Genomic DNA, 27296 nt, shown 5'->3' with positions numbered 1-27296 from the left:
GGGAACACAGCGGGTGCGGGGCCACCCACCGCGCCGCCCGAGGTTTGGATTGCGCTGCGCCGGTGCCCCTGTCCCGCGGCGGTCTGGGGTGGGGTAGCCTCTCTGCGTGAGCACTCTTGTTCTTCAAGCCAGCTCCTGGGAGTAATCGCCCGCGTGTAAAAACGCAAATTATTTGTCTGTAAAGAGTATTTGGTGCTCTGGTTACTGCGAGAAAAATTAGACGGGAGGAAACACTGAAACACTAATGTTCTAATAGTGTTGCATTCTAATTCTGGCTGTTGAGATTGAAAAACGTCAGAAACCTCCTGTCTTTAAGTTGAAAAGAGTAACGGCTTGTATTTTCATATTGCTATTTGAGGTTTTCCGTGAATTTACCGATTCAGTAAAATGTTTTGAATTTTTGTTTTTAGTTTTAAGCGATCATGCTTTAAAGCTCCGTAACAAAGTAATTTATTTGTACCAACTTCTACCCCGCACTCAAAACCAAACCAAAACAAAACAAAACAACCCCACCAGTTGGCTCTCAGAAAATAAGAATACTTAGCCCTTTGCTTTACCTGACATGTGATTAAAAATTCTTTTCTTGGTCTTCCAGCACTACATAGCTGTGATGGTCTGAATTTTTGTCTTTCAGCTTATTGTGAAGATGAGGGGGAGCTCCCTAGCTGAACAGATCGTTTGAGGAAGGGGACTGTTTTTCTGTGCGTTTTATTTATTACCTTCCAATAATTGGATCAGAAGATGAATCCAGCTAATCTTTTCAGTGGGCAGCAGCCTAGTGCTTTTCCACCATCTTCCAGTAGTTCCATAGGGACGTTTCAAGCTAAGCCACCATTTCGGTTTGGTCAGCCCTCTCTTTTTGGACAAAACAATACATTATCTGGGAAGAGCTCAGGATTTTCACAGGTGTCCAGCTTTCCAGCATCTTCTGGACAAAGTCCTTCTTCTTCAGTGCAAACATTAGGATTCTCCCAAACCTCAAATGTTGGACTCTTTTCTGGACTTGAACACATTCCGGCCTTTGTAGCTACCTCTGGGCCTTCAAGTTCATCTGTGTCTGGAAACCCAGGATTTAGTTTTAAATCACCCAACCTTGGAGCATTCCCAAGTACTTCTACTTTTGGACCAGAGACTGGAGAAATAGCAAGCTCTGGTTTTGGGAAAACAGAATTTAGCTTTAAACCTCTGGAAAATTCAGTGTTCAGACCAATATTGGGGGCTGAATCCGAGCCAGCAAAAACACAGAACCAAATTACTTCCGGATTTTTTACATTTTCCCACCCAGTCAGTAGTGGACCTGGGGGACTGGCCCCATTTTGTTTTTCTCAGGTGACAAGTAGTTCAGCCACCAATTCAGATTTTACCTTTTCAAAACCAGGTAATAATAATTCATCATCATCTGCCTTTACTCCTGCTTTGTCAAGTCAAAATGTGGAGGAAGAGAAGAGAGGCCCAAAATCACTATTTGGAAGTTCTAATAGTGGCTTTACTAGCTTCCCCATATCTTCTTCAGGGTCCTTGGGTGAACCCTTCCCAGTTAGCAAAACAGGTGTCAGACAAGGATGCGAAGAAGCTGTTTCCCAAATGGAGCCACTTCCCAGCCTCATGAAAGGACTGAAAAGGAAGGAGGACCAGGATCGGTCCCCAAGGAGGCACGGTCATGATGCGGCAGAAGATTTGGACCCTCTGTTGAGGGGCGATCATCCTCCAGATAAACGACCCGTCCGCTTGAATCGACCCCGGGGAGGCACTTTGTTCGGTCGGACAATACAGGATGTCTTCAAAAGCAATAAAGAAGTAGGTCGTCTGGGCAACAAGGAATCTAAAAAGGAAACTGGCTGTGCTGAGTCTGGGGAAAATGACCACTTGGCCGTCCCAGGAGGCAGTCAGTCTGTCCTGGCACCTTCCCGGCTTCCAGGTGTGAATAAAGAGGAAGAAACTGAAAGTAGAGATAAAAAAGAAGGTGCGCTCTAAAAATGTACAAAATACAGTAAATCCTGCTGGCAAGTTCTTGGTAAATTTCCCTGGGTGTTAGTTTGAATTTTGTAGTAAACCCCCTGTAAACATTAGGGATCCTAACATACCATAGGATCTCAGAGCAGGTCTTACATCCGTGAAAATTTCCTTTGCTCTTACCTGGTTGGTGCCTCCTGTTGTTTGAAAACATTGCATCTGATACACATCTGTGCCCGTTCTCTGATCCCCTAGATTCTCTACGAGGAACTCCTGGCCGTCAGAGTAAAAGAAGTGAGAGCACAGACAGTCTTGGGGGCTTGTCTCCTGAAGTCACAGCGATCCAGTGCAAGAACATCCCTGACTATCTCAATGACAGAACCACTCTGGAGAACCACTTTGGCAGAATTGCTAAAGTGCAGCGCATCTATACCAGGCGCAGCAAAAAGCTTGCAGTGGTGTATTTTTTTGATCATGTGAGTACTCCGATAAAGTTCATGTGAGTGAAAAAAGTGGCAAAGTTAGAGTGAACTTTGTCACTTTAAAACCTGTTTTTTAAAATCAGTTACTTGCTTGCTAGAATTTAGAAAAGTACTCTAATGTCTTAACTTAGACTGGAATAGCACTATTTATTTCATAAATTAGAGTCATTTGTGGAAAGCTTGCAGTCCCCACTGAATGCAGTGTTCTAGAAATGCTGGGTGAATGATTCCCGCGAAGTCAGATTTCTCTAAAGCACATGGGAGTGTCCCTGTAACCACATAGCACTTTTTCAGACTTGAGTTTTCTTGTTTTGTTTTTGATTTTGTTTTATGTGGTCATAGTACATGATGACTGTAAACATTCAGAACAATACAGAAAAGGTAAAATCTTCTTGTAATCCCATCCTCCAGAGAGAACTGCTGTTAATCGTTTATATACCTTGACTTTAAATTTGTGTATATGCATATATACACATAACACATTGGTTGTAGGGTGTACACTTACATGAGCTGCTCACATTATGTAGCTTTATGTATTTTGTTATTTTTTCTGAATATCCTTGTGGGGAAAAATTACGTTCTATAAAAATTTAGAAAGCATGTTTTCATACTTTTTTAAATGATAGAAGTATTAACTGTCAACATAGGGAAAAAACCCAGAAAGTCCTATGGCAGGGGGCACAAAATCACCCATAGTTCTATCCTCTAAGATATCAACTATGAAGATTATGGTAGACGTCTTTGTAAATTTATAGTCACATTGTTTTTACACAAATGGGATCACAACCACATACACCGTTTGGTAACCTCTTCATGTGGTGATCTTTAGTAGCTTCTGAAATCCATGAACGGTGTAGATGAGAATGGGGTTCTTAAGTGCTACATGGCATTCTATCCTGTTTACCTACTTGGCTAACTTTCTGTTTGTGGACATTTTTGTGCATATATTTCTGAATATATCTTTTGTTTAAATTCCTGAGAGTGGAAGTTCTGTGCCAAAATATATGTGCAGTTTTAGGGGTTTTGCTATTTATTCTCTTCTGTTGATTTTTTTTTTTAATTTAGCAGCATCAATTACATTCACAATGTTATACAGCCATCACAGTGTCTAGTTCCAGAACTTTTTCATCTTCTCAAACAGAAACTCTGTAACCATTAAGCCTCTCATCTACTTTTTAGCTCTATGAATTTGCCTGTTCTAGATACTTCAGATAAGTGGAATCATGCAATATTTGTCCTTTTGTGTCTGGCTTATTTCAGTTAGCATAATGTCTTCAAGGTTCATTCATGTGGTTATATTTCATTCCTTTATTCCATTGTATGGGTGTTACCACATTTTGTTTATCTATTCATCTGTCCGTGGATGTGGGTTGTTTCCACCTTTTGTGTATTGTGAATAATGCCGCCATGAATATGGTGTGCAAATATCTCCTCAAGACCCTGCTTTCAATTCTGTTGGGTATATACTCAGGAGTGGAATTGCTGGGTCATACAGCAATCCTCACTTTTTTAAAGTTATTTTCTAGCTATTGCAATGTGCTTTTTTTCCAGCTGAACCCTAAAAAAATACATTAAAAAATAAAATATATAAATACATTGTCATTGTAAGCAGTTCATTGATAATGGAAAGTTGAGGTCCTTCATCACCCCCATCTCTCCCATTAGAGCAAGCACCATTATCTAGCGTGGTGAGTGTTTTCCTAAACTTTTTCATAGGTACATCTATATGTATACTAACATATAGTTGGTTTTGTGTATGTATATTTTATGATAAATTGTACCCCATGTGTGTCATTCTGCAGCTTCCTTTTGGGTTTAAGTGACTTGGCAGTCTTTCTGTTCCCGTACAGGAAGTCAGCTGGTGAGACTCATCTCACCAAATGCCAGTAAGGCCAAGTTTATGGGTTCTATCACAGTAAAGTGATTAATTTCGAAAAGGAGAAGGGCAAATACATGCTTGTGAGATAGGCAAGGTAGGTGAGGGCTGTGGCTGCCGCGGCTGAAGGCGGATGGTGTGGTCAGAACATGTGGCTGGCAGAGGTGTAGCTCCGCTGTATAGAATTCTGCTAATTGCATTTGAGAGCTTCATTTCCTTTGGCCTCCTGATGTCCTCGTACTTTGTGTTGTGGACTGTTTTCCAGGCATCTGCAGCCCTAGCTAGGAAGAAGGGGAAAGGTTTGCATAAGGATATGGCCATCTTCTGGCACAAGAAAAAAACAGGTGAGTTTTCAGTTGATCTTTGCACAGTCTCTGCTGCTTTGTGTGCAAGGCCTTCGAGCTTTGAGTGGGGTGGGGGTGGGGTGGGGTTGCCTTGTAATATTTCCTTGGGATCCTTTGTAACATCCTGTCACAATTACAATATTACTTTTTCAAGAAAAAGCAAAGTCCAGTGTCGAGTGACTTGTGATATCATAAACTCTGTTCTGACTCTTGTGTCCTCAGGTCCCAACAAGAAACCCTTTTCCCTCAAGGAGAAGCAGCCAGGTGATGGTGACGCTGGCCCGGGCACCGAGGACACACCTTTTCAGCACTCCCCTCTTGGCAAGCCCGTGGCCAGGGCTGCAGCCGGCAGCCTGAATAAAAGGTGTGGCTGGTCCTTCTGAATGCCTGTGTTTTACAGGGCAAGTGGGTTCTGTGACTTCTACTATCACTAAACAGGAGGGATTTCATAGCCATCATGACAGAGCATGAAAGGGAAGTGGGTGATATGCTGACACCTAAGTAGGGGCTGAAGGATGGGAAGAGGGCCTGCGGAAGGAGAAGAGGGAGGTGGCCCTGAAGAGGCCCGGGCCCCTCAACTCCCTCAGTCCCACAGCCCACGCAGTTGCTGTCTTGCAGCCCGTCTGATGTATGCATGTATAGGCAATCACTTTTCCCCTTAAAACGTGTAATTGGCTGTAAACCACGTGTTCCTAATAATCGCTTCTCGCAATCGTTATAACTGTGCAGCCGTGTGCACAGCTCTCAGGCCAGGTCTGGCACTCAGTGTGCACTTCAGAGACCTCCCTGTGTGTGTGGAACCTCTGTTCCCAAAGGCTCCTCCCTCCCTCCCTCCCCTTGGCTCGTGGCCTCAGACTCCTGTGTGACCTCACCTTCCTTTTCACATCAGGCCTGCTTCTGTTCAATCCTTCTTCACATATTTTGGTCAATGTATAGTTTTCCTCACGTTTTGCACATTTTGGTCAATATAGTTTTCCTCACGCTTTGCAGTCAACAGTTTAGTTGCGGATTTGCTTTTGTGTTTTCCATTCCTTACATCTTCTTTGACGTTCAAGTTCATGGAATGTTGAAAGCCAGCTAGAAAATGGGGAAGCTGACAGAGAACGCCTGGTTCTTTTTAGTACATGCTTCTACTGAAGGGGAGCTGTGTATGAAAACGTGTAGGCATGGTATTTCCTCATGGTGTTAAAACGTTCTTTTATTCCACTCTTAGTTTCATTTCTTTGAGATAGAAATCTACAGGTAATTCATTTCAGCTGTTTAAATGGGCGCATCTCACTTTTGAAGAACACGAATTACGCGCAGTATGAGTAATGCCTTCACGGTCATCGCCAGCGGCGTCAAGGCCGCCTGTCTTCAGCGCTGGGCTTCCCAGCTGTAGAGGAGCAGGGTATCTTGGAGGATAAAGGAAGTGTTCGGATGTGTAAATGATCCGAATGCCTGATGGACACACAGCTCTTAGCATGTCATCTTCCCTGTAGCTCTCCAGTGAAGAAGCCGAGTCTTCTGAAGCCCCCTCAATTTGAGGGAGACCCGTTTGACGAGGGCTCCGAGGGCTCCGAGGGTCTTGGGCCGTGTGTGTCGTCTCTCAGTGCCCTGATAGGTACTGTGGCTGAGACATCCGAGGAGAAGTACCGCCTGCTTGACCAGCGGGACAGAGTCATGCGGCAAGGTACGGGGCTGCGTCTCGGCTGAGGCGGTCTTCTCGGGAGCCATGAGGGAAGGGGTGACCTCCGTCTGTGGGCTCCACTGCCGTTGAGTCTGCACGTATGATCTCTATTGCTTTCTAGTCTCCTGAGGCAGTGAATAGTGCAGATGTGTTTGTAATGTAATTTTATTTTCGGAAGAAAGCCAACCATTGATCCACGCTAGATTAAATAATTTAAAAGGGCAGTTTTTAGATATTGACAAAGCACACATTAAAAAAATTACAACTTCCTATTTAACAGAAATCACCACAAATAAAACTACAAAAGATATCAATCCAGGGGAAAAATCTGTAGGTCATCACAGACAAAGGGCTGATTTCCCAGATACAGAAAGTCCTGTAGAGTCAGTATGAAAAAGACCAAATCCAGTAGAAAAACGAGTAAGGTCTGAGAGGTTCAGAAAAGGAAGTGTCAAGAGCTGTTGGGACTTCCCTGGTGGTCCAGTGGTTAGGACTCGCTGCTTTCACTGCCGAGGGCCTGGGTTCAATCCCTGGTCGGGGAACTAAGATCCCGCAAGCTGCTCAGTGTGGCCGAAAAAAAAAAAAGAGTTGGCTCTTAAACATGGAAAATAGAAATGGAAAGATGCAGATGCTCTCGGTCCGTCACACAGCATCAAGAGATTGAGAGACGCAAACCACACCCGCTAGGGCGGCATGTCCCCATCGGGCCCCAGCGCTGCATCCTTGTGCAGGCTGCTCCGGAGGAGACAAGTTGGCAGTGTCTTCAGGCTTGGGGACACTCACGCCTTTGACCCAGAATTCCACTTCCAGGAGTGCGTCCCACAGACTGCCCCACGTGTGTGCGATTCACTCACAAGGTTGTTTGTGATGACAGAGTTTGGAAACTGACTATCCATACAGTGGGATTCTAAATAGCCTGAAAGAAGACTGGGAATTCTTTATGGAAAAATGATCAGTATTTATTGTGAAGTGGAAAAAGCAAGGCGTGGGAAATGTCTACCAGTTGTGTACAGAAAAGGGGGAAGTGTGTGTGTGTCTGTAAATACGTAAGCGTACTTGCTTATGTGTGTGTAAAAGTCATGGAGGTGAGAAAGGATCGCTCACGCTGATGGTCAGGACGGGGGAGCAAGGGGCGGGGGGCGTCCAATCTTGGACATTGTTACACCTTTGGAATGTTGAGCCACAGGAATGTATTTAAAACCTACTCAAAAAGCAAGTGTCCTATTAACCCTAAGCAATATGAGCAGTGACCAAAAATAAAACAGCACGTGTACCCTTCTTTGCAAAGTTTTTTCAAAAGTAAGTTTAACCTGTAGGATTTTCCTCTGTGGAGAGGCTGTAATGGAATAATCACAGTGTCTCCTTAACACGGTAGTAAAACCTGCCATCATACGTTATGTCATTGACGTGTGATTGTTGTATTCCAAAAAAAAATTATTACTAGATATTGGAATTTTTAAAAATAAAAATAAGATGTGAATGTTTTAAATTTTAGGTTGCATTCCATTTCATTTGAAGGATACTTTTGTTAACTGTTTAATTCTGTGGGTCATCATAGTGGTTTATTTAGGTCAGGACCCAGCTAACTTCCATTATGTGATTCCTGTTGTACTAAAAATATGATGAAATACTGAGAGTTTTAGAATACTGGCGAATTTTGAATATTTTCATTTAACAAATTGATCCTTTTAACAAAAATACTGCAGCATGATTGTGTGTCATTGAGGTCATTATAGGAGACCCATCTGGAAAGGGGAGAAGCTCTGGAGGGTCTTCATGGGCCTCGATGGCCTGTCACGTGGTGTGGTAGGCTGTGCTTTCCTTTCTCTAAGGCCCAGTGTTTTTAAAATTTCTTTCTTTTCCTTTGCAGTTTGATGCTTATTTTTATTTCTCCTTTTATCATTATGAAAGTGCACTTCTCTGGCTTCCTAGTAACTGTGTGGTGCATTCTTTTTACTTGACGCCTTCAGCTCGGGTGAAAAGGACCGACCTGGACAAAGCGAGGACTTTTGTTGGGACGTGCCCGGATATGTGTCCCGAGAAGGAGCGATACATGCGGGAGACCCGGAGCCAGCTTAGTGTGTTTGAAGTGGTCCCAGGCACTGACCAGGTAGAGCGCCACGCCCCCAGGGTGCTCTCCAGGCTGCTGTCCGTACTAATCACTGGGGTGGAGGGGCGTGTGCAGGGGAGGGAAGGCTGCACTGGTCCTTTCTGTACATATTTGGTCTGGTGTTTACTTTTCTAGAGGGCAGTGGGGATGTGCTATGAACAGTCGTGTTCCATTGTCTGCATTGTGAGGTGTGTAGGAAGCAGTCTTGCATAAGGTGACTGGACCACATGGTTCCCTAAAGAAATAGATACAGATTTGTTTCATAAATTAAAAAAAAATTTTCCCATTTTTTCTTTTCACAGTTTTATTCCTGTCCTTTTTTATGTTTATACTTTGTGCATTTGAGAGGATGCTCTAGGTATGATTTTGTGTGAATCTTTTTCACTTAAAATTTTATCATGAGCATTTTCTTTTGTTATGGTAAACTCTTTATAAGCATTCAAAATTTTGAATGTAGGCATATTATTTGATTATGTAGCTCTGTCCAAACTCCCCATTTTGCAATCATTAGGCTGTTTCTGATTTTTCAGTGTTATTAAGAATTCTGCTGGGCATGCTGTGTGTAATGCCTCTGAGGTATTCAGCTTCCTTCCTTCTGATGGATCCTACGCATGAAGTGCTGTATCAGATGTTTGACCTTTCTTAAGGTTCCTGAATATGTGTCAGTGCACGTTCCCAGTTGTTTCCCCAGAAATCTGCACCATTTTAGATTCTTTTGCTCTCTGTTAATTTTGCTTGCGGGCTTCTGCTCCTTTCCTGGCCGGTGGTTTCACACAGCGGCCTTCGCCTGACTCAGGGTCCCCAGCTAGGCAGCAGTTGTCAAGGCAAAGGCCCAGCGCTCCTGCCCCAGGAGACGGCGGTGACAGCTCACAGCCGGTGCCCAGGGCCTGGGCTTATGGGCGTCTCTGCTCCACCCTCGGCCGCACCTCTTCAGCCTCTTCTTGCAGGCGGAAGATGCAGCTTCAGACTCTTGAGGGCCTTCCGAGGCCCTGCTGCTCCCCTGCCCCTCCTCGCCCTCCTCACTGCCGGCTCCGTTTCTGGTCCATGTAGACTTAATCTGGTGTTTGAGCGTGGCTGAGACCTTTTAGAATCTTTAACGTCCTTTACCTGTCACACCTCTGTGCTTGGAGCCAAGCAGGTGTGTCTTCACTAAAATTCCTGTGTGTGTTGATGTGATAGCCTCTTACCTTCACTTCTTTTCATGTTTGCCAAAAACAAGTTTCTCTATTTTGTCTTTGAATTTTGTTACCTCCAAAGAGAAATTTTACGCTTTAAAATTGTATCCTGTAGTATTGACCTTATTTAAGCGTGTATGTGTGATTTTCCCCATTTTCGGGCACAGCAGCTGGGAGGCTGGCCTAGCGCTTGCCACCCAGCCGCTCACCCCTGTTCCCCGCCCTCAGGTGGACCACGCGGCAGCCGTGAAGGAGTACAGCCGCTCCTCAGCAGACCAGGAGGAGCCCCTGCCGCACGAGCTGCGCCCGTCTGCGGTGCTCAGCAGGACCATGGACTACCTGGTGACCCAGGTCATGGACCAGAAGGAGGGCAGCCTGCGGGACTGGTACGACTTCGTGTGGAACCGCACGCGGGGCATACGGAAGGTATCGGCCACTTGTCAAGTCCAGAGTGAAAGTGAGAGTTCTTGTCATTTTACTCAGTTACATTTCATCTGTAACAAAAAATACATTGTTACTTAAAATCATTACAAAGTCCTGTTAAAATGTACTTCATGGCTTTGTTTCAAATTGAAATCTGAGAAATTCAGGTAATAAGCATGATTTTTCTAATAGTTGATTCTTATGTATGGGAATACGTTAATGAGATCTATGTGTGTACGAGAAACGTGTATGTAAGGTGTGTGTGCGTGTGTGCGTACAGCGCAGGCGCGTATGTAATTTTCCGCCTCACTCGTGTCCAGGACATCACGCAGCAGCACCTGTGCGACCCAGTGACGGTGTCTCTGATTGAGAAGTGCACCCGGTTTCACATCCACTGTGCTCACTTCATGTGTGAGGAGCCCATGTCCTCCTTTGATGCCAAGATCAACAATGAGAACATGACCAAGTGCCTTCAGAGTCTGAAGGAAATGTACCAAGACCTCAGAAACAAGGGCGTGTTCTGTGCCAGTGAAGCAGAGTTCCAGGGCTACAACGTTCTGCTCAATCTCAACAAGGGGGACATCCTAAGGTGAACTTCCCAGTTCAGAAGCCAGCCTAAGCCATAGGGAAAGGCAGGGTTTAACCAGGAAGAGAGCACTTAGGATTAGCGGTGCTGGGAGCACTGAGTTTTCTCTGGTGTCGCACGCTGGGACGTCCGTGGGAAAGCTGGGCTCAGCTGTGCAGCCCCTGGAGCTGAGCCGCTGGGAGCAGGAGGCTGGGGCTGCCTGCCGGCGCCAGGGCGTCCAGAGTGGGCCCCAGGCCCTTCCTGAGCACGGCTTCTCCTTGTCAGTGGGAGAGCACGAGGCAGGAGTCTGCTGTATGAGCAGAAGAGGCGAGTGAACTAGGACGGGAAAGCTCAGGGTCCCCGTCAGAGCTGTCAGCGTGTTTCCTCGTATACGTGTGCACACAAACCTCGTCAAAGGTCTGAGTCATAGGAGAGGAAAAAATCGTGTGAAACAGAAATGCTAAGGGTGGGATTTTTTTTTTTTTTTTCTTTTTTTAAAAATTTATTTAATTTTTTTAAAATTTATTTTTGGCTGCATTGGGTCTTCGTTGCTGCACCCGGGCTTCCTTTAGTTGTGGCGAGCGGGGGCTACTCTTCATTGCGGTGCGCGGGCTTCTCACTGTAGTGGCTTCTCTTGTTGTGGAGCACGGGCTCTAGGCGCATGGGCTTCAGTAATTGTGGCACGCGGGCTCAGTAGTTGTGGCCTAGCAGGCTCTAGAGCGCAGGCTCAGTAGTTGTGGCGCACGGGCTTAGTTGCTCTGCGGCGTGTGGGATCTTCCCGGACCATGGCTTGAACCTGTGTCTCCTGCATTGGCAGGCGGATTCTTAACCACTGAGCCACCAGGGAAGCCCTAAGGGTGGGATACTAAGGATGAATTTTAAACCTTGCCCTGATCTATCTGTAGACATTTACATGAGAAATATGTTAGAGTCCACTAGCCTTCCATTCCTGTTGTTGGTAAACTGGATCCCAAGTTTCCCTTATTTATGCTGAAACTCTTTTTCAGCTTGCAGAATATCTAGATGTGTGATTGATTTTAAATTAAGCCTTGGAGATAAACTAGTTAGGGAAAATGGCTGTGTAGTCTTTTCGTATATGATGGGCATTTGTCCCCTATCTTGAGTAATTCTTGAATAATTAATAATTTTTTTTTTTTTGGCCACACTGCACGGCTTGTGGGATCTTAGTTCCCCGACGAGGGATGGAACCTGGGCCCTCAGCAGAGAGAGCGCGGACTCCTAACCACTGGACCATCAGGGAAGTCCCCAAATCAGTTTATTTATAAACAAAACAAAGTTAAACTTTGTTTCTTAGACAACATCTTCAAACACAGCTGGCAGTCAGTTGGCATTAAAGTAACTCTTTGAAAATCATTCTTAAATTATTGCTTCAATTTGTTTACTTTATTATTCATCATGTTTTTAAAGAAAATCTTTGTTACCAATCCAGCCCAAGAGTGGTGGCTTTGACATTGGTAAACCATGAACATATTGGCACATGTGACCATATCAAGACCTTCTTTTTCAGTATAGTTGAAATCTGTTTTATTGTCAGACCTATTTTCATGGAAATTTTGTCTAATTAAAGATCAAATTCTAACCCTTTTCATCTCCTTTAATTAACAGAGAAGTGCAGCAGTTCCATCCTGCCGTTAGAAACTCCTCTGAGGTGAAATTCGCTGTTCAGGCTTTTGCTGCATTGAACAGTAATAATTTTGTGCGATTTTTCAAACTGGTCCTATCAGCTTCTTATCTGAACGCTTGTCTTCTGCATTGTTACTTTAATCAGGTGAGTACTGACACTGTACTTGCAGAATTGACGAAAGCTGGTTGCTACTTGTGACATTTAAGAGCTTCTTTGTGACAGGAGCATCTCAGCGGGTCCTGGGCTAAGTCTTGCGCAGCAGCCCCTGAGGGGATACTGCTGTTACCTGTTTATGGGGTTGGCACCATTGATCACCGATGGAAAGGCTGTGCAGTGGGAAATACTCTTCTTCTGGTTCAGATGAGAGAAATCTCTTCAGGATGATAACTTGCGTTCAGACCTATCATCTTCCATGGAAACAGAGAAGCCAAAAAGCAAACTGCATGCACAAACCCCTAACCTAGAACTTATTAGTGTTATCAGTCTTCATTTTTAGAGTGAGCTTGATGTTGCTAAATTCATTTCGGTAAATATCTAAAGTGCCTGTTCTTTGTTGCACTGGGGTTACAAAGACGGGGCAAGACCAGTCTCTTACCTCAGGATCTGCATAGAGTGTGAACTCCTGGTCTCAGATTTCCAGAGTCAGGTCTTCACCTTCTGAAGCACTTGGGGAAGATAATAGAGCAGCCTGCACGCCCACCTCACACAGCACGCCCCTGTGCTGTCCTGTAGCTGCGGGCGGGCGGGCGGGGGGCAGGGGAATGCCGGGAGAATGCCACCTGGAGTCCTTGCTGGGAGCCCCTGGCGGCTGCTGGGTGGAGAGAAGGTTGCCTGGGAGATCTCGGGAACCTGCCTGGCTGGTTTTGTGACTCCAGGTCATTTTTCTTCTTTGGTCACTAGTCCTCCTGTAAACAGTGACTAAACCCACCATCACATCCCAGGCAAAGTCTTCTGCAAGCTTGCTCACTGTCAGATCTGACAGTTTCCAAGAGAACTGAAATTCTGGAACAAATGAAAAGATTTGTAACAATGTGCCGCTTGGGGAACTCTGTGCAGTTGATAAATACAAGTGATAGTCGACCATTTGTACCCATTTTAATAATTCGAAACTCAAAAGAAATCTAAGTGTTTTTCTTTAGAAGGACAAAGTGTTTCACTAACAGCGGCCCACAGTGGCCCATTGTCTCCTGGACCTCGTCTCCTCTCCCGTCTTCCCTGGCTCCGCCCCCGGCGCCCGCAGCCCCCAGCACGCACCTGCCTCGGCCTTTGCGCTTGCTGTCCTCCCTGCTCACAGAGCGCACGGTGCTCCCCTCCTGCGGGGCCTGGCTTGGCTGCCCCCTTCTCGGCAGGGCGCTCCCCGTCCTCCTCCTCAGCTGTTCTTTCTGCCGCTCTATCACCGTTAAACGCACTGTGCATTTGGTACGTTCATTTTGTTCAATGTTGGTGTCTCCTGCCACGTCAGCTACGTGAGGACAGGGGTCTTGTCTGTTCACTGTTGGACACTCAGCATGGACATGCATGCCAGCCTTGAAGTCACACCGTTGATCGGGGTTGAATTGGTTAAAGCACACTGAAGAGGAGGAGCAGGGCCACCGGAGTCCTGGGATCAGACTAAGCAGTCAGCGCCTTCATGGTTCCCTCTGTCCACGTGCTTAAAATGCTCAGTGTGATGCTGTGAAGCACCTTTCTCTCTGACTTGTACTCAGTTTCATGTCACACACTTTCCATGGCGTTCCGTCATGTCTGCAGTAATTTTTAGCAGCTGTAGCGCTTTCTGTTGAGTGGCGGATGCACAGTGTACTCTCCCTGCCCTGCTGGTGGGTGGTTTGTTTTCTAGTTTTTCTTACAAATAACGCCTTCATGGCCCAGCCTTTTCCGGATGTGAAACTGTTTGCTTTGCATCACTTCTGGGCATTCTGCTGAGCAGACGGCCCGATGAGCGCTAAGCTTGGGACCCGGGGTGCTTTCCAGAGGGACTGAGCCGTCTGCGGTCATGGAGCGCCTGACCCTCTGCGACTCAGTGGCTCGGCTTCTCCTCTCAGATCCGCAAGGACGCGCTCCGAGCGCTCAACGTGGCCTACACTGCGAGCACTCAGCGCTCCACCACCTTTCCCCTGGACGGCGTGGTGCGCATGCTGCTCTTCAGAGACGGCGAGGAGGCCACAGACTTCCTCAGCTGCCACGGCCTCACCGTCTCCGACGGGTAAGCACCGAGGCCCGCACCGCCGGGCCTCTCTCCTTTCCTCCCGTTTAATTCTGGGAAGGCTGCTGGGAAGTGCCAGCTGTGCGCCAGGCCCTGGAGAAGGCACGCTCCGCTGCCTGGGGTGCCGGGGAGCAGGCGAGGGTCAGAACCGCGGGGGATGTCCCCAGGCCACACGCTGTTCGTCAGCAGGTTAGGGTTCAGACTCTTCCTGACTTTTCCCAAGTTACTCAAGAGCCTGATGGTCGAGGTTGGGGCCTTCCTTGTTCTGTCCCTGAAGATGGCCTCTCAGGCCAGGCCAGGGCTTCTCCTCTGCTGCAGTCAGAGTTTTGAGAACGTGGTGGAACTTGTGGACCCTCTCCCAGAAAATGGCTCCATAATGTGTAGCCTGTCGTGTCCGGATCTGGGGTTTCCCTGAACCCATCCTCCTCTGACTCCTCAGCCCTGGCCCCGTCTGCTCCCTGCAGACCTGCCCTCGCGGGATGAGCTGGGAGCGTGTAGGGGAGCGTTGCTGCACCTGGGGCCGCTAACAGTGAGGCCAGGTGGCTCCCGTGTCAGAAGGAAACGCTGGCAGTGGTGGATGCCGTGGGCCGGGCCTTGGGCTCGGCCTTTGCTGCCTCCCCTCATTTCCACGTGGCCGTCTGGCGACACAGTGACCGCAGGGCACTGAGGAGGTGAAGGGCGGCCTCTCGCCTGTGTAACGCTTCTCCGTGGGTTCTTTGTGGTCTGTGTAGCTGTGTTGAGCTGAACCGGTCCTCGTTCCTGGAACCAGAGGGTTTATCCAAGGCCAGGAAGTCGGTGTTTATTACCAGGAAGCTGACGGTGTCAGTTGGGGAGATCATGAATGGAGGGCCGTTACCCCCTGTCCCCCGTCACACCCCCGTGTGCAGCTTCAACTCCCAGAACAAGTACGTCGGGGACAGCCTGGCTGCGGAGCTGCCCACGGGCACTCAGAGACCCGGCTTGGACGTGGCGGGTGAGTGAGGCTGCGGTCTCAGGAGGGCACCAGCTGTGCTCCCCTCTAGGAGTCCTCATCCTGGGGCCCGGCGGACATCAGCTCGGTGCTGCCTGAACGGCTCCCTGGCGCCACAGTGCTTTGTTCCCACGGGTGGAGCGCACACGGTCCCCCGGCTCATGGCTCAGGAGGCGCCCTGTGGTGGTCTGTTTGGGGAGGGTGGCCAGGGCTTGTCCTCGGTGCCCACGTTTGCCTGTTCCTTCCAGGTATAGGGAGAGGAGAGGAATGCGGTGCGGAGGGGGACGAGACCCCCCCGGCTCTCCTCCTTCAGGCCCTGCCCACCCCTGTGCCAGCTTCTCCTCCACACCTCCCGGCACTGCCCTTGAGCATGGCACCCAGCCTCTTCCAACCCCCCGTGCAGCCCCCCGTGCAGCTGGAGCTCCTTCCCCCGAAGTCTGCACCTGTGTACTCGGACGAGGTAAGGAACCTTTCTGTCAGGGCTCTGAGAGCCCGTCGTGGGCAAACATCCAGCTGCCTCTGATGTCCAGTCTGACCACTGTCTGTGTCCCTGGGGTGTCCCTGGGGTCAGCATGCCTCTGACAGGTGGCCCCGGGGCTGAGCAGGGCCTACCCACCACACAGGTTGTGTGACTTGATCTTGCCACCCTGTTGCTTGGGCAGGCACTGGGCACCACCCCACTGGGGGATCTAGGAGGCCCGAGGTGGGGAATGAGGAAGGGCCGCAGAAGCTGGGGACGTGTGACGTTGGGGTGCGGCACTGTGGCCGTCTGAATGGCCATCGTTGAGCAGGCAGCAGGCTTGTCCTGGCATGTCCAGAAGGCTCCTCTCTGGTTATTAGCAGGAACCCTTTCCAGGAGCGCACAGCCGACCCCCATGTAAGGGTCATTAGACGCCTTCAAACAGCTCTCAGTGATGAGGTCTTGGAGGGATTTCTGAGCTGGGCGGGACGGTCCATGATGTCTCTGGTTCCGTGAAGACCTTCAGTACCTTAGGCTGTGGAGGCGGACTGCTTGGTGATAAGCTGGGTCTGGATCGAGGCGGCATTTCCCCAGCCAGTGCTCCTGACGCCCGTCTGCCCTCTCCTTAGGACCTGGTGCAGGTGGTGGATGAGCTCATCCAGGAGGTTCTTCAGGGGGACTGCGAGGAAGTTGGTGCCGCTGGGGCGGCCTTCGCAGCCGCAGCCCTGGGGTAAGTGTGGTGCCTGTCCTGCTCTGAGGCTGTCTGCACTCCCTCCAGACGCTTCCTCTCATAAAGCTGCTCTCAGTCTCCAACGAGAGATCACAGCTACGCCTTTGTACAGGCTTAAATGTCGGTCCTGCTCGCTGGTGGGTATAATCCCTCACGTTCCTGACCTGTGTTTGTCGTTTGCAGGTGGTTTCTCTGTGTGTATGATTTTTGAGTAGCATTAGGTTTATTAAAGTTGTAAATTAGAAACCTGTTTTTCTTTAAACTTTGAACGTGATAAAAAATCTAGTAATAAAAAAAATCTAGTAATAATTAGTTCATTCTCTGTTAAAAAATAAAAACACTCACTTTACTTGATCTTGGATTAAGTCGCAGTTTATAAATTTGACAGATTAAATTCCCTTAAACATTTTATACCATTTGCATTTAACACCATGATGAAATTTCCTTAGACATTTCAAACTACACTTATAAATTTTATAAAGCTGATTTTGTGGAACCCTTTAAGCATCTAGTCTTGATAAGTTTAATAATCAAAATCTTTCTAAACGTTTAAGCAACTTTTGGAGTTAATAGTTAATTAAAATCTGTCAAGTTTAGTAAGTCAGACTTTCTTAAGGATTTCAAACTTTTTAAAAAAATTCTAGTACATATAAAGTGACACAATTATACGAAAGGGTATTATCAATACTTAAAAACTGAAGGCACTTTTTGGCCAACCAGATATTTCCCTGTATAAATGTAGTTTACACAAAAGGGTCAGTCTTGTTCATAGGTTTGTTCAGTTTTTTATATACTAGAATTAGATACATACTTTCTATTTGATGGAGCTAAAAATAAGTAAGACTTCCATGGGGTTTTTTTTTTTATTGTGGTAAAATATACATAACAAAATTTACCATTTTAACCATTTTTAAGCTCACAATTCAATGGCATTATAAGTATATTTACAATGTTGGGTATTCATCACCATTGTCTACTTCCAGATCTATTTCTGAACAATACTTCGTTAAATATATGCACACACATACACATGTATATATGCCACATTTTATTTATTCACCTGTGCTTAATAAGGTGTTTCCACCTTTTGGCTATTGTGAATAATGCTGCTGTGAACACTGGGGCACAAATAACTGTTTGAGTCCCTCTCAGTTCTTATGGGTATATGTTTAGGTGTGGAATTACTAGATCATATGATCTATTTTTACTTTTTTGTGAAATCACCAAACTGTTTTCCACAACGGCAGCACCATTTTTGCATCCCCACCAGCAGTGCACAAGGGTTCCAGTTTCTCTACATTCTTGCCAACACTTGCTGTCCTTTTTTTGGTTTTTTTAAATAATAACCATTATAATGTGTGAAGTGGTAACTCACTGTGGTTTTGATTTGCATTTCTCTAATGACTAATGATGTTGAGCATCTTTTCATGTAATTTTTGGCCACTTGTGTATCTTCTTTACAGAAATGTCTACTTAAGTCCTTTGCCCATTCTTGAATTTGTTTGTTGTTGAGTTGTAGGAGTTCTTTCATATTCTGGATACTAATCCTTTTTCAATATTTGATTTGCAAATATTTTTTCCCAATCTGTGGATTGTCTTTTCACTCTTTTGATAGTGTCCTTTGATGCACAAAAATTTAAAATTTTTATATAGTCCAGTTTATCTATTTTTCTTTTGTTGCCTGTGCTTTTGGTATCATATTCAAGAAATCACTGTCAAATCCAATGTTGTGAAGATTTTCCCCTGGGTTTTCTTCTAAGCGTTTTATAGTTTCAGCTCTTAAATTTAGGTTTTTGATCCATTTTGATTTTGTTTTTATATACTGTGTAAGATAAGGATCCAACATTGTTCTTTTGTATGTGGGTATCCAGTTTTCACAGCACCAGTGTTGAAAAGACTATCCTTTCCCCTTCAAATGGTCTTGCCACCCTGTTCAAAATCAGTTGACCATATATGTGAGGGTTTCTTTCTGGGCTCTGTATTCCATTGGCATATATGTCTGTTTTTATGTTAGTACCATATTGTTTTAATTTGATTACTATAACTTCGTAGTAAGTTGTAAGTTTTGAAATCACAAAGTGCAAGTCCTTCAGCTTTGTTTCAACTTTCTCTTTGAAGACTGTTTCCCTATTTGGAGACCCTTTAAATTTCATAAGAATTTTAGGATGGGTTTTTCTGTTTCTGCAAAAAGTTATGTTGGGATTTTGATGGTGATGCCAATGAATCTGTAGCTTGCTTTGGGTAGTACTGACATCTTAACAATATTAAGTCTTCCAGTCCATGAACATGGATGTCTTTCCATTTGTTTATGTCTGCCTTAATTTCTTTCAGCAGCGTTTTATAATTTTTATTGTACAAGTCTTTTGTTTCTTTGGTTAAAGTTGTTCCTAATTATATTATTCTTTTTGTCGCTATTGTAGACGGAATTGTTTCCTCAATTCCACTTTCAGAACGTTCATTGCTCGTGTATAGAAATGCCATTGATTTTTGGGTGTTGATCTTTATATTCCAATCTTGTTGAACTTTATTTTATTGTAATAGCTTTTGAGTGGATCCCTTAGGATTTTCTACATATAAGATCCTGTCATCTGTGAATACACATAGTTTTCTTCTTCCTTTCCAGTTTGGATGTTTTTATTTTTCTTGTCTAATTGCTCTGGCTATAACTTTCAATACGGTGTTGAATAGAAATGGCGGATAGGGCACTCTTGTCTTGTTACTGATCTTAGAGGAAAAGCTTTCTGTCTTTCACGACTGAATATGATGTTAGCAGTAGGTGTTTCATATATGGTCTTTATCATTTTGAGAAAGTTCCCTTCTCTTCCTAATTTATTGAGTGTTTTTATCATGAAATGGTATTGAATTTGTCAGATGCTCTCTCTGCATTAATTGAGATGATTGTGTGGGTTTTTTCCCCTTCAGTTTATTAATGTGGTTGTATTATATTGATTTTCATTTGTTGCATTTCAGGAATAAATCTCATTTGGTAGTGTGAGATTATACACTTGGTAGTGTATAATCCTTTCGGTATATTGCTTAACTTTGGTTTGCTAGTATTTTGTTAAGGATTTTTACTTTAACATCCACAAGGGATATTGGTCACTAGTTTTCTTGTGGTGTTTTTGTCTGGCTTTGGTATCAGGTCAGGGGAATGCTGGGCTCGTAGAGGTGTTAGGAAGTGTTCCTTGTGCCTTGGTGTTTTCGAAGAGTTTGAGAAGGGTTGGTGTTAGTTCTTTAAGTGTTTGGTAGAATTTGCCAGTGAAGCCATCTCATCCTGGATTTTTCTTTGCTGGGAGATGTTTTTAAATACTGAGTCAATCTCTTAACTAGTTATAGGTTTATTCAGATTTTCTTTTTTTCCTGCGTCAGTTTTGATAGATTGTGTGTTCCTAACCATGGGCTTGATTTTTATGCTGGAAGGCAAATAGGTATTTTTTCCCTTGCTCGTATTAGAAGTCTAGTGATACGGTTTGTGTGGCTTTTATTGTTTACTTAGAGCCGTGTCCACTTTGCTCTGTCTAGTGTTTCCAGTGCTGCTATGGAGGAGCTGTTAACAGCTGCGACCGTGGGCATTTTGAGGCACATGGCAACTGAAGAATTGACGAAGGAAAGGGAGCGAAAAGAGGAAGAGAGGCGGCGCGCTGAAGAAGAGAGGTGAGGGTGTCGCGCCCCTGCAGTGCGCGTGGGGGGTGGAGTGTGTGCACGGGGGAGAGCCTGCCCTGGCCTAGGGTGCTCTCGCTTTTGCCCACTGCACTCGTATCAGACCCACGGCTCGCCCTGCGCCTTCGTACACTGTGGCCCAGGGAGCCGGCAGGTCCCACCTTGTAAGCAGCAGCCCCTCCCCAGCCAGAGGGAGTGTGGGTGGTGGTCCGGGAACTGGAGTGGGCGTGGCTGTGTGGCCTGTCTGGTGGAACCAGAGGTGTCAGGCCTGCCGGAGGGGCCAGGCAGCACAACTCAAATCCCCACTCGCAAGGTCACAGAGTGTGACGACTGTTATTTCTTGTGCTCTTTTTCCTTTTCCCTTAGGTTGAAACAAGAGAGGGAACTGGTGTTAACTCAGCTGAGCCAGGACCTAGCTGCAGAGCTGACAGAGCTCGTGGTGACAGAACGTGTGAGGGAAACCTGCTCCCAGGAGTTGAAGTAAGTGAAGCGCTGGTGTCCTGCAGTGTGAGGTGGGTGGGCGGGCGGGAGGAGGGTTAGAGGCACCATGGCCAAGCTGGTCCAGCTCAGGCTAGCTGGCTTTCATTTTGACAAGGAGCATATCTTCTGGTTGGCCAAACACTAACAGGCTCTCCCTGTTCTTGCGTGCGTTGCTTCCAGGGAGGCCCTCACTTTCACTCTCACCCTCCTTGTTGACCCAGCCCTGGGTGTGGGGATGTTTCTGTTAGCAAAAGAATTCGCTGGTGGTCTTCTCCACACCAGGTTACTTACCGTTAGTTTTTCTCAAGTAGAAGATCCTTTCCTTTGTTTCGTATGTTAAAAGATTCCTTTGAGCTCTTTCACTTAATAACTTTATTAATTTCAGTGCCAAGCTTCAGGGAAGAAAGAGGTTCAGTTGTGCTGGGAAATCTGTCCTTGCATTTAAGTTCCCCTGAGATAGGCCTGCAGCCTCTGGTGCAGATGGGGAATATAGCCAGGAGGCAGAGTATATTGTTTAATTAATATTTCTTTCTATTTCTATTAATTGGGAGTCTATTTCACTGTTTACTATAAGCAAGAGACTTCACAAATGATGGGTGTTTGTCTGTTCTTAATCCCAGGAAGGGGTATTAAGAGAGAAGTAAAACCTAGGACTCATTGACGTGCAGGGAAACTGCTGTTCTCTGCAGTTCCAGAAGGCTTGGACTACAGCTTGGCCCAGGGCTGTCTCTGTCGCCACAGAGTACGGCTATCAGAAATGGGTCTTGCCTGTCTGGGCTTCTTTGACTTAATGGCTAAATATATTTGATAAAGGCCTCTGTGATCCCTTGGTTGATAGGATTTTGTTGTAAAAAATCTCTTTCAGATTCTGGTTTATCTGAGGGCCACTGTCACATGACCTTAGGCTGTCAGCCTCTGTAGCCAGCTATCATATCCTTGAGACATTTCTAATTGCAAACATCAGATATTGTTGATGAGAAGATATTTCAGTTGTCTCAATGGTCATTTAAAAATTAAATTTCTCACTATAAGATACAGGGTTATCTCTTGACTATCTATAAGGGCCCTGTTGGATCTATAATCTTGTACCCTGTACCACTTTAGTTCTTTTTTTCTCTAAATTTCCAGATGTCTGTGCATTATATAAAATAAAATCTTCAAGCTTTTCTTGCAGCAAAGATATCATTACATTTCAGTATTAAGGACGTGGACTCATGCTTTTAAGGCAGGCCCTCAGGGTGGGGCCTTGGGTGCAGTGTCTCTCATGCTGATTGCCCTTTTCCCTAGGAGTGCAGTGGAGACAGAGCAGAGGCTCCGCATGGCCCGTTGCTGTGAGGACGTCTGTGCCCACCTGGTGGACTTGTTTCTTGGGGAGGAAATTTTCCACACTGCAAAAGAGACCCTCCAGGAACTTCAGTGCTTCTGCAAGTATCTCCAGCGGTGAGTCCCATGTCCTTACAGATAAAATCAATGCATACAGGGAGAGTCTTTTACAAAGATTATACTTTCAGAAGCAGCTGATAATACGCACATGTAACATGTTCCTTCCTAAAGGGTATAAACTAAGTAAAGAATTAGATTGGGGTTGGGGGAACGTTCGCTCTATATTTCGACAGATGTTTATCTGCAGAAACAGATGTTCTGCTGTTTACCCAACGTGCTAGACACAGGGAGAGGGCCATGAACAAGCCAAATGACAGCTATATGCACCCACGTGGATGAATTTCCAAAACATAATTTATAGTGAAAAAAAGCAATTGTTAGGGAAATGTGTGCAACATACAAACTGCATATTCAAACCAAATGGATTGTTTTGGATTTATGTACAGTAGTACAACCCTAAAGAAGGAAAATAACAAACATAAACCCAACATAGTGGTTACCTTTGGGAATGAGAGGGTGTGTGACTGAGCAGGGCCCGTGGGCATCAGGTGCTGGTCTTGGCCACCCATTCTCAACTGCATGGAAGGATGTGGATGTTTGATTTATCATTAATCTTTAAAATGGGTGTACATGTGTTACGTATGTTATATGATAATTCATTTCATAATAACAGTTAAAGAAAGTAATAGTGTACTTGACAGTTGCAGCCGTGTAAAAGGGGACTCAGTGAGAAATGAGTCTCCGTCCCACGAGGACCTCTGACCTTTGTGTGGTGGCTGGCACAGGTGGGCGCACGTTCCCTACTGTGTGCCGGACTCTTCTTGACTCTCTGTGACATAGGGCGGAGACCTGACTGCAGCAGCACAGTGGCCTCTCCCCATTGCCGTCAGTGCACTGAGGTGGCGTTGCCAGAGCACATGGTAGATGACCTGCCTGGTCCCACTGGTAGCCTTTCACATGGCTTTCTCTCTCTAGCTGTGACAAAGAGTGCTGCAGTGGCATCCTTGTACAGACATTTCACACAGGTGCACACATGTCTGGAGGGAAAATCCTGTCGGTGGTGTCTGCTGGGTCAAAGGGTATATGGATCTGTGTTTGTATCCAGATTGGCAAGTTGGCCTCCAGAGACTGTTCAGGATTCACTCTTTTTTTTTTTTTTTTTTAATTAATTAATTAATTTGGTTGCACCAGGTCTTAGTTGTGGCATGGCGGGCTCCTTAGTTGTGGCATGGCGGGCTCCTTAGTTGTGGCTCGCAGGCTCCTTAGTTTCAGCTCACTGGCTCCTTAGTTGGGGCATGGGCGAACTCTTGGTCACGGCATGCATGTGGAATCTAGTTCCCTGACCAGGGATCGAACCCGGCCCCCTGCATTGGGAGCACAGAATCTTACCCACTGCGCCACCAGGGAAGTCCCTCAGCATTCACTCTTAAGTTCAGTAGTTTCGCTGCCCACCACTCATTGGCTATCATCCATCCCCTGTACCTTGAGTTTCAGTTCTGATCCATTTCTCAGTTTGAGATCTGTTGCTGAAAAAGACCTAAACATACTGGAAGAAAATGTTTCCCATGTTCATGCTGGAGATGTTTTTGCCTCTTCCCCATGGCAAGAACACCCAGTGATGACACTTTGGTCTCTCCTCTAGGTGGAGGGAAGCTGTCGCAGCCCGGAAGAAACTGAGGCGCCAGATGCGGGCCTTCCCTGCGGCGCCCTGCTGTGTGGACGTGAACGACCGGCTGAGGGCACTGGCGCCCAGCGCAGAGTGCCCCATTGCAGAGGAGAACCTGGCCAGGGGCCTCCTCGATCTGGGCCACGCAGGGAGAGTGGGCATCTCCTGCACCAGGTCAGTGGCCCGGGGCCTCCTAAGTGCCTCCTGCCCCAACTGGCTTTATCGAGAGTGTGGATTAATACGTCTGTTTGCAGGGAAGATGGGTGGAGTCAGAGGAGGTGAAGACAGATGCAGGATTACGTTTTTGGAGTGCGAGTTGCTTTACCTGCTGTGATTTCACTTGCCTTTTCCCCTTAAAACACTCCTGGTCCTGCTAATCGAATCTTCCCTGGAAGTACCTGTTTTCTCCTTGCCTTCCTAGCTTAAGGACACATCATGTCCATTCTCAGTGGTGGAGCCAGAGGTCCATGTTGGCCTCACCCCCACCACCACCCCGACCCCTCTGCTACCCTGGGTCTGCGGTGGCAGCGTTTTAGCGACTCCCCCTCCCGCCGTCAGGTCTCTCCTCTTATGGGCTCCCTCCCTGTGTCCCCTTTCATGGCCCTCCCTGCCGCTCCTCCTGGCCACCCCGCATGTGCCCAGCTCCCTGCCCAGGTCCTGGCTTCAGCTGCCCAATCCTGGCCATGCAGGGCTCGGCCTCTCTCTTCAGACCAGGCCACTGTCGCCTCTGGAGAGGAACCTCCCAGTGGGGGCCTAGGAAGACGACACAGAGGCACAGTGGCAGCCCACCCTGCTGGGGTCTCGAGGCACATCTTGTCCTCGCCTGGGCTGTCACCAGCTCCACGCCTCTAACAAACTTTGTGTAACTGCCCACGTCCCCGGGTCCTGTGCCTGCATCTGCAAGCAGGGTGGTGACGGTGCTGGCCTGTCTCTGATGTGCTGTGCGTGTCGGGGCCTTCAGCCTTGGCCCGGCTGCCTCCTGGAGTCCTGGCTGTGTCACCTGTGTCAGGACGGCTCTCTCTGTCCTCTCCCCTGCCCTCCAGCACAACTCCCGTCCCCTCTTCTTCCCCTCTGCCTCCTCCCCTGGTAATCTTTTTCCATCCTGCACGCTGACACCTCCCTTCGTGCATCTCCAGCCGATGCCTCTTCCCCGTGTCCCCAGTTCAACATCGGAACCTAATCTTCACCTGGCCTGCTGCACTCGGTGCCTCCTCTGGCTCACAGGATGCCAGCCTGTCCTCCCTGGGCTGGGTCACACCTGGACTCAGACCCACCATCCTGCGGCTCTACCCTCACCACCTCCACTGCCAACCCCTCTCACGTAGCCACCTGTCCGTCTGCTGGCTTCCGCCCTTGACCCCTGCACCGTGGTGTCCTCACCACCACATCAGAGTCAGGTCGCCTCACGTCCCTATTGATGTCCCTGGGCTGCTCTCTGAGTCCTTTCATAGTGGCCCACACCCTGCCCTCTGGCTGGCCCCCGCTGCTCTCCCTGTGCTCATTCTGTGTACGTGCCAGGCCCACTCCTGACTTGGTCTGGCCTGTCCCCCAGAACTCACATGCTGGCGCCCCTATTTCCTTCAGTCTTTGCTCCCATATCACCTCTGACCACCCTGTGTAAGTCCACAGCATGCCCACCTCACCTGTCACGCCATCCACTAACAGAGGCCCTTCTCTCCCTACAAGAGCGTGTGTTCTAGCAGGGCAGGATTTTTTCGGTTTACTGCTGATCTGCCATGACTGGCACACAGTAGATAATTGCTTGATATTTATGGAATGAACAAGTCCTCTGACTAAACTGTTTCTCTATCAGAAAAAGTTTCTTGGCCTCCTAAGTATTCCCCGCTGGGAGACACTCACTAACCAATTACTGTGCACTCAGAACATCACTCAGTGCTTATCAAGTTCCTCCGTGGGTGCTGAGTGGGCCTCACGTAGGCTCTGTGTGGTTCTTCCTTCGCAGGTTAAGGCGGCTCAGAAACAAGGTGGCGCACCAGATGAGGGTTCAGCACTTCTACCAGCAGCTGCTGAGGTTGGTCACCCCCCGCCCGCCATGTACGCTGCTCCTGCCGGGGGCTCGCGTGGTGGCTCACCTGTGGTGCTCTGTCCCTTCCAGGGATGCGGCATGGGCGCCCCTGGACCTGCCATCCCTCGTGGCTGAGCACCTCCCGGGGCAGCAGGAGCGCGTGTTTTGGAAGCTGGTGCTGGTGTTGCCTGATGGAGAAGAGCAGTCCCCAGGGAGTCCTGGCAGGTCAGGGAGGTTTCCCCCTGTGGGGCTGGGTGCTGAGCAAGCGGCCGGGAGGCGGAGTGACTTCTCCAGAGCATCTGGGAGCTGAGTGGTGCACACGGGGGTGGCCGGGTGTCAGCCCAGTGTGCTCCTCTCCTCCGGGGGACCCTGACGCCTGCTTTCATTTTGATGCTTAGTTTTGCAGGCTGTTTTGTTTGTTATTTGAAGTTGACGCTTTAGATTTTTCACATTTTTATTTTGTACAGTTGGCAACAGTCTTTGTCCAAAAACATTTCAGACTTGATTGTGACTTAAAGCTATGCTGAGGTATATTGATTAGAGCCTGCTTCATTTTAGACTCTTGGGGAAGACAGTTTAGTTTGTTTGCTATAGTTCCATTTTTTCCTTAGGTAAAAAACTTCTGGCGTTTTTAAAAAGAAATAGAAAAAGTTGACATAGCATAATTTCTTATAACCAAGTTGCTTCCAGAAACCATACTTTTAAAGCAACTACAGAACATGTTACTTTTCTTTTTTAGATGTAATTCACATATCATAAATTTCTCCCATTTGAAGTGTGCATTTCACTGGTTTTAGTATATTCACAGAGTTGTATAACCATCACAACTATCTAATTGCAGAACATTTTTGCACCTAAAAAGAAATCCATGCCCATTAGCAGTGCATCCCTCCTTACCTGCAGCCCCTGGCAACTACTAATCTGTTTTCTGTCTCTATTCATTTGCCTATTCTGGACATTTCATACAAATAGAACCCGAAAACATGTAGTCTTCTATGACTGGCATCTTTCACTTAGCATAATGTTTTCTAGGTTCATGCATGTTGTAGCATATATTAGTCCTTCATTTTGTGGCCGAATGATATTTGATTGCATGAATATATCACATTTTATTTCTCTGTTCATCAGTTGATGGGCATTTGTGGTGTTTCCACTTTTTGATTATTATGAATAACGCTTCTGTGAACATTGACGTGTAAGTGTTTGTGTGGACATATGTTTGCAGTTATGTTAGTTACATACCTAGGAGTGGAATTGCTGGGTTGTATGGTAAACTCTAAGGACCTTTTCTGTTGCTCAAAATCTTTTCTTAGTGCTTCAAAATCATAAATCACATTAGAATGAGTGGCTTCTCAAATATATAACCCAGTAGAGTTCCTAACTCCATTTAAAAAATCACAGCCTGTTTATTAGTTCAGATCAACTTTATAGTAAGATTTGGTGTTTGTGGATTTACATCTGTGTAATATTTCTCTT

The 27296-nt window shown here is 46.7% G+C and overlaps 1 protein-coding gene across 4 annotated transcripts in view; it reads left to right on the top strand.

The window, feature by feature from the left end:
- Nucleotides 1-27296, top strand: part of MCM3AP (minichromosome maintenance complex component 3 associated protein) — a 42981-nt gene that overhangs the window by 327 nt on the left and 15358 nt on the right. For 3 of the 4 annotated variants that reach the window (XM_068547239.1, XM_068547241.1, XM_068547238.1), the window contains exons 2-20: nucleotides 635-1963; nucleotides 2209-2429; nucleotides 4577-4655; nucleotides 4878-5019; nucleotides 6137-6327; nucleotides 8295-8434; nucleotides 9838-10035; nucleotides 10353-10621; nucleotides 12224-12386; nucleotides 14285-14445; nucleotides 15177-15418; nucleotides 15664-15875; nucleotides 16505-16605; nucleotides 20128-20259; nucleotides 20632-20745; nucleotides 22033-22185; nucleotides 23771-23968; nucleotides 25758-25826; nucleotides 25911-26045. In XM_068547239.1, the coding sequence (XP_068403340.1) occupies nucleotides 742-1963; nucleotides 2209-2429; nucleotides 4577-4655; nucleotides 4878-5019; nucleotides 6137-6327; nucleotides 8295-8434; nucleotides 9838-10035; nucleotides 10353-10621; nucleotides 12224-12386; nucleotides 14285-14445; nucleotides 15177-15418; nucleotides 15664-15875; nucleotides 16505-16605; nucleotides 20128-20259; nucleotides 20632-20745; nucleotides 22033-22185; nucleotides 23771-23968; nucleotides 25758-25826; nucleotides 25911-26045 (4142 nt within the window). In that variant the 5' untranslated portion in view covers nucleotides 635-741. The remainder of the gene's footprint in view (nucleotides 1-634; nucleotides 1964-2208; nucleotides 2430-4576; nucleotides 4656-4877; nucleotides 5020-6136; nucleotides 6328-8294; nucleotides 8435-9837; nucleotides 10036-10352; nucleotides 10622-12223; nucleotides 12387-14284; nucleotides 14446-15176; nucleotides 15419-15663; nucleotides 15876-16504; nucleotides 16606-20127; nucleotides 20260-20631; nucleotides 20746-22032; nucleotides 22186-23770; nucleotides 23969-25757; nucleotides 25827-25910; nucleotides 26046-27296) is intronic. The other variant, XM_068547240.1, reaches the window with a different exon arrangement.

Source organism: Eschrichtius robustus, chromosome 6 (genome assembly GCF_028021215.1).
Source record: "Eschrichtius robustus isolate mEscRob2 chromosome 6, mEscRob2.pri, whole genome shotgun sequence".
Classification (NCBI taxonomy): domain Eukaryota; kingdom Metazoa; phylum Chordata; class Mammalia; order Artiodactyla; family Eschrichtiidae; genus Eschrichtius; species Eschrichtius robustus.
Note: the sequence above shows the minus strand (reverse complement) of the source record. Positions and strands in the feature narration are given on the sequence as shown.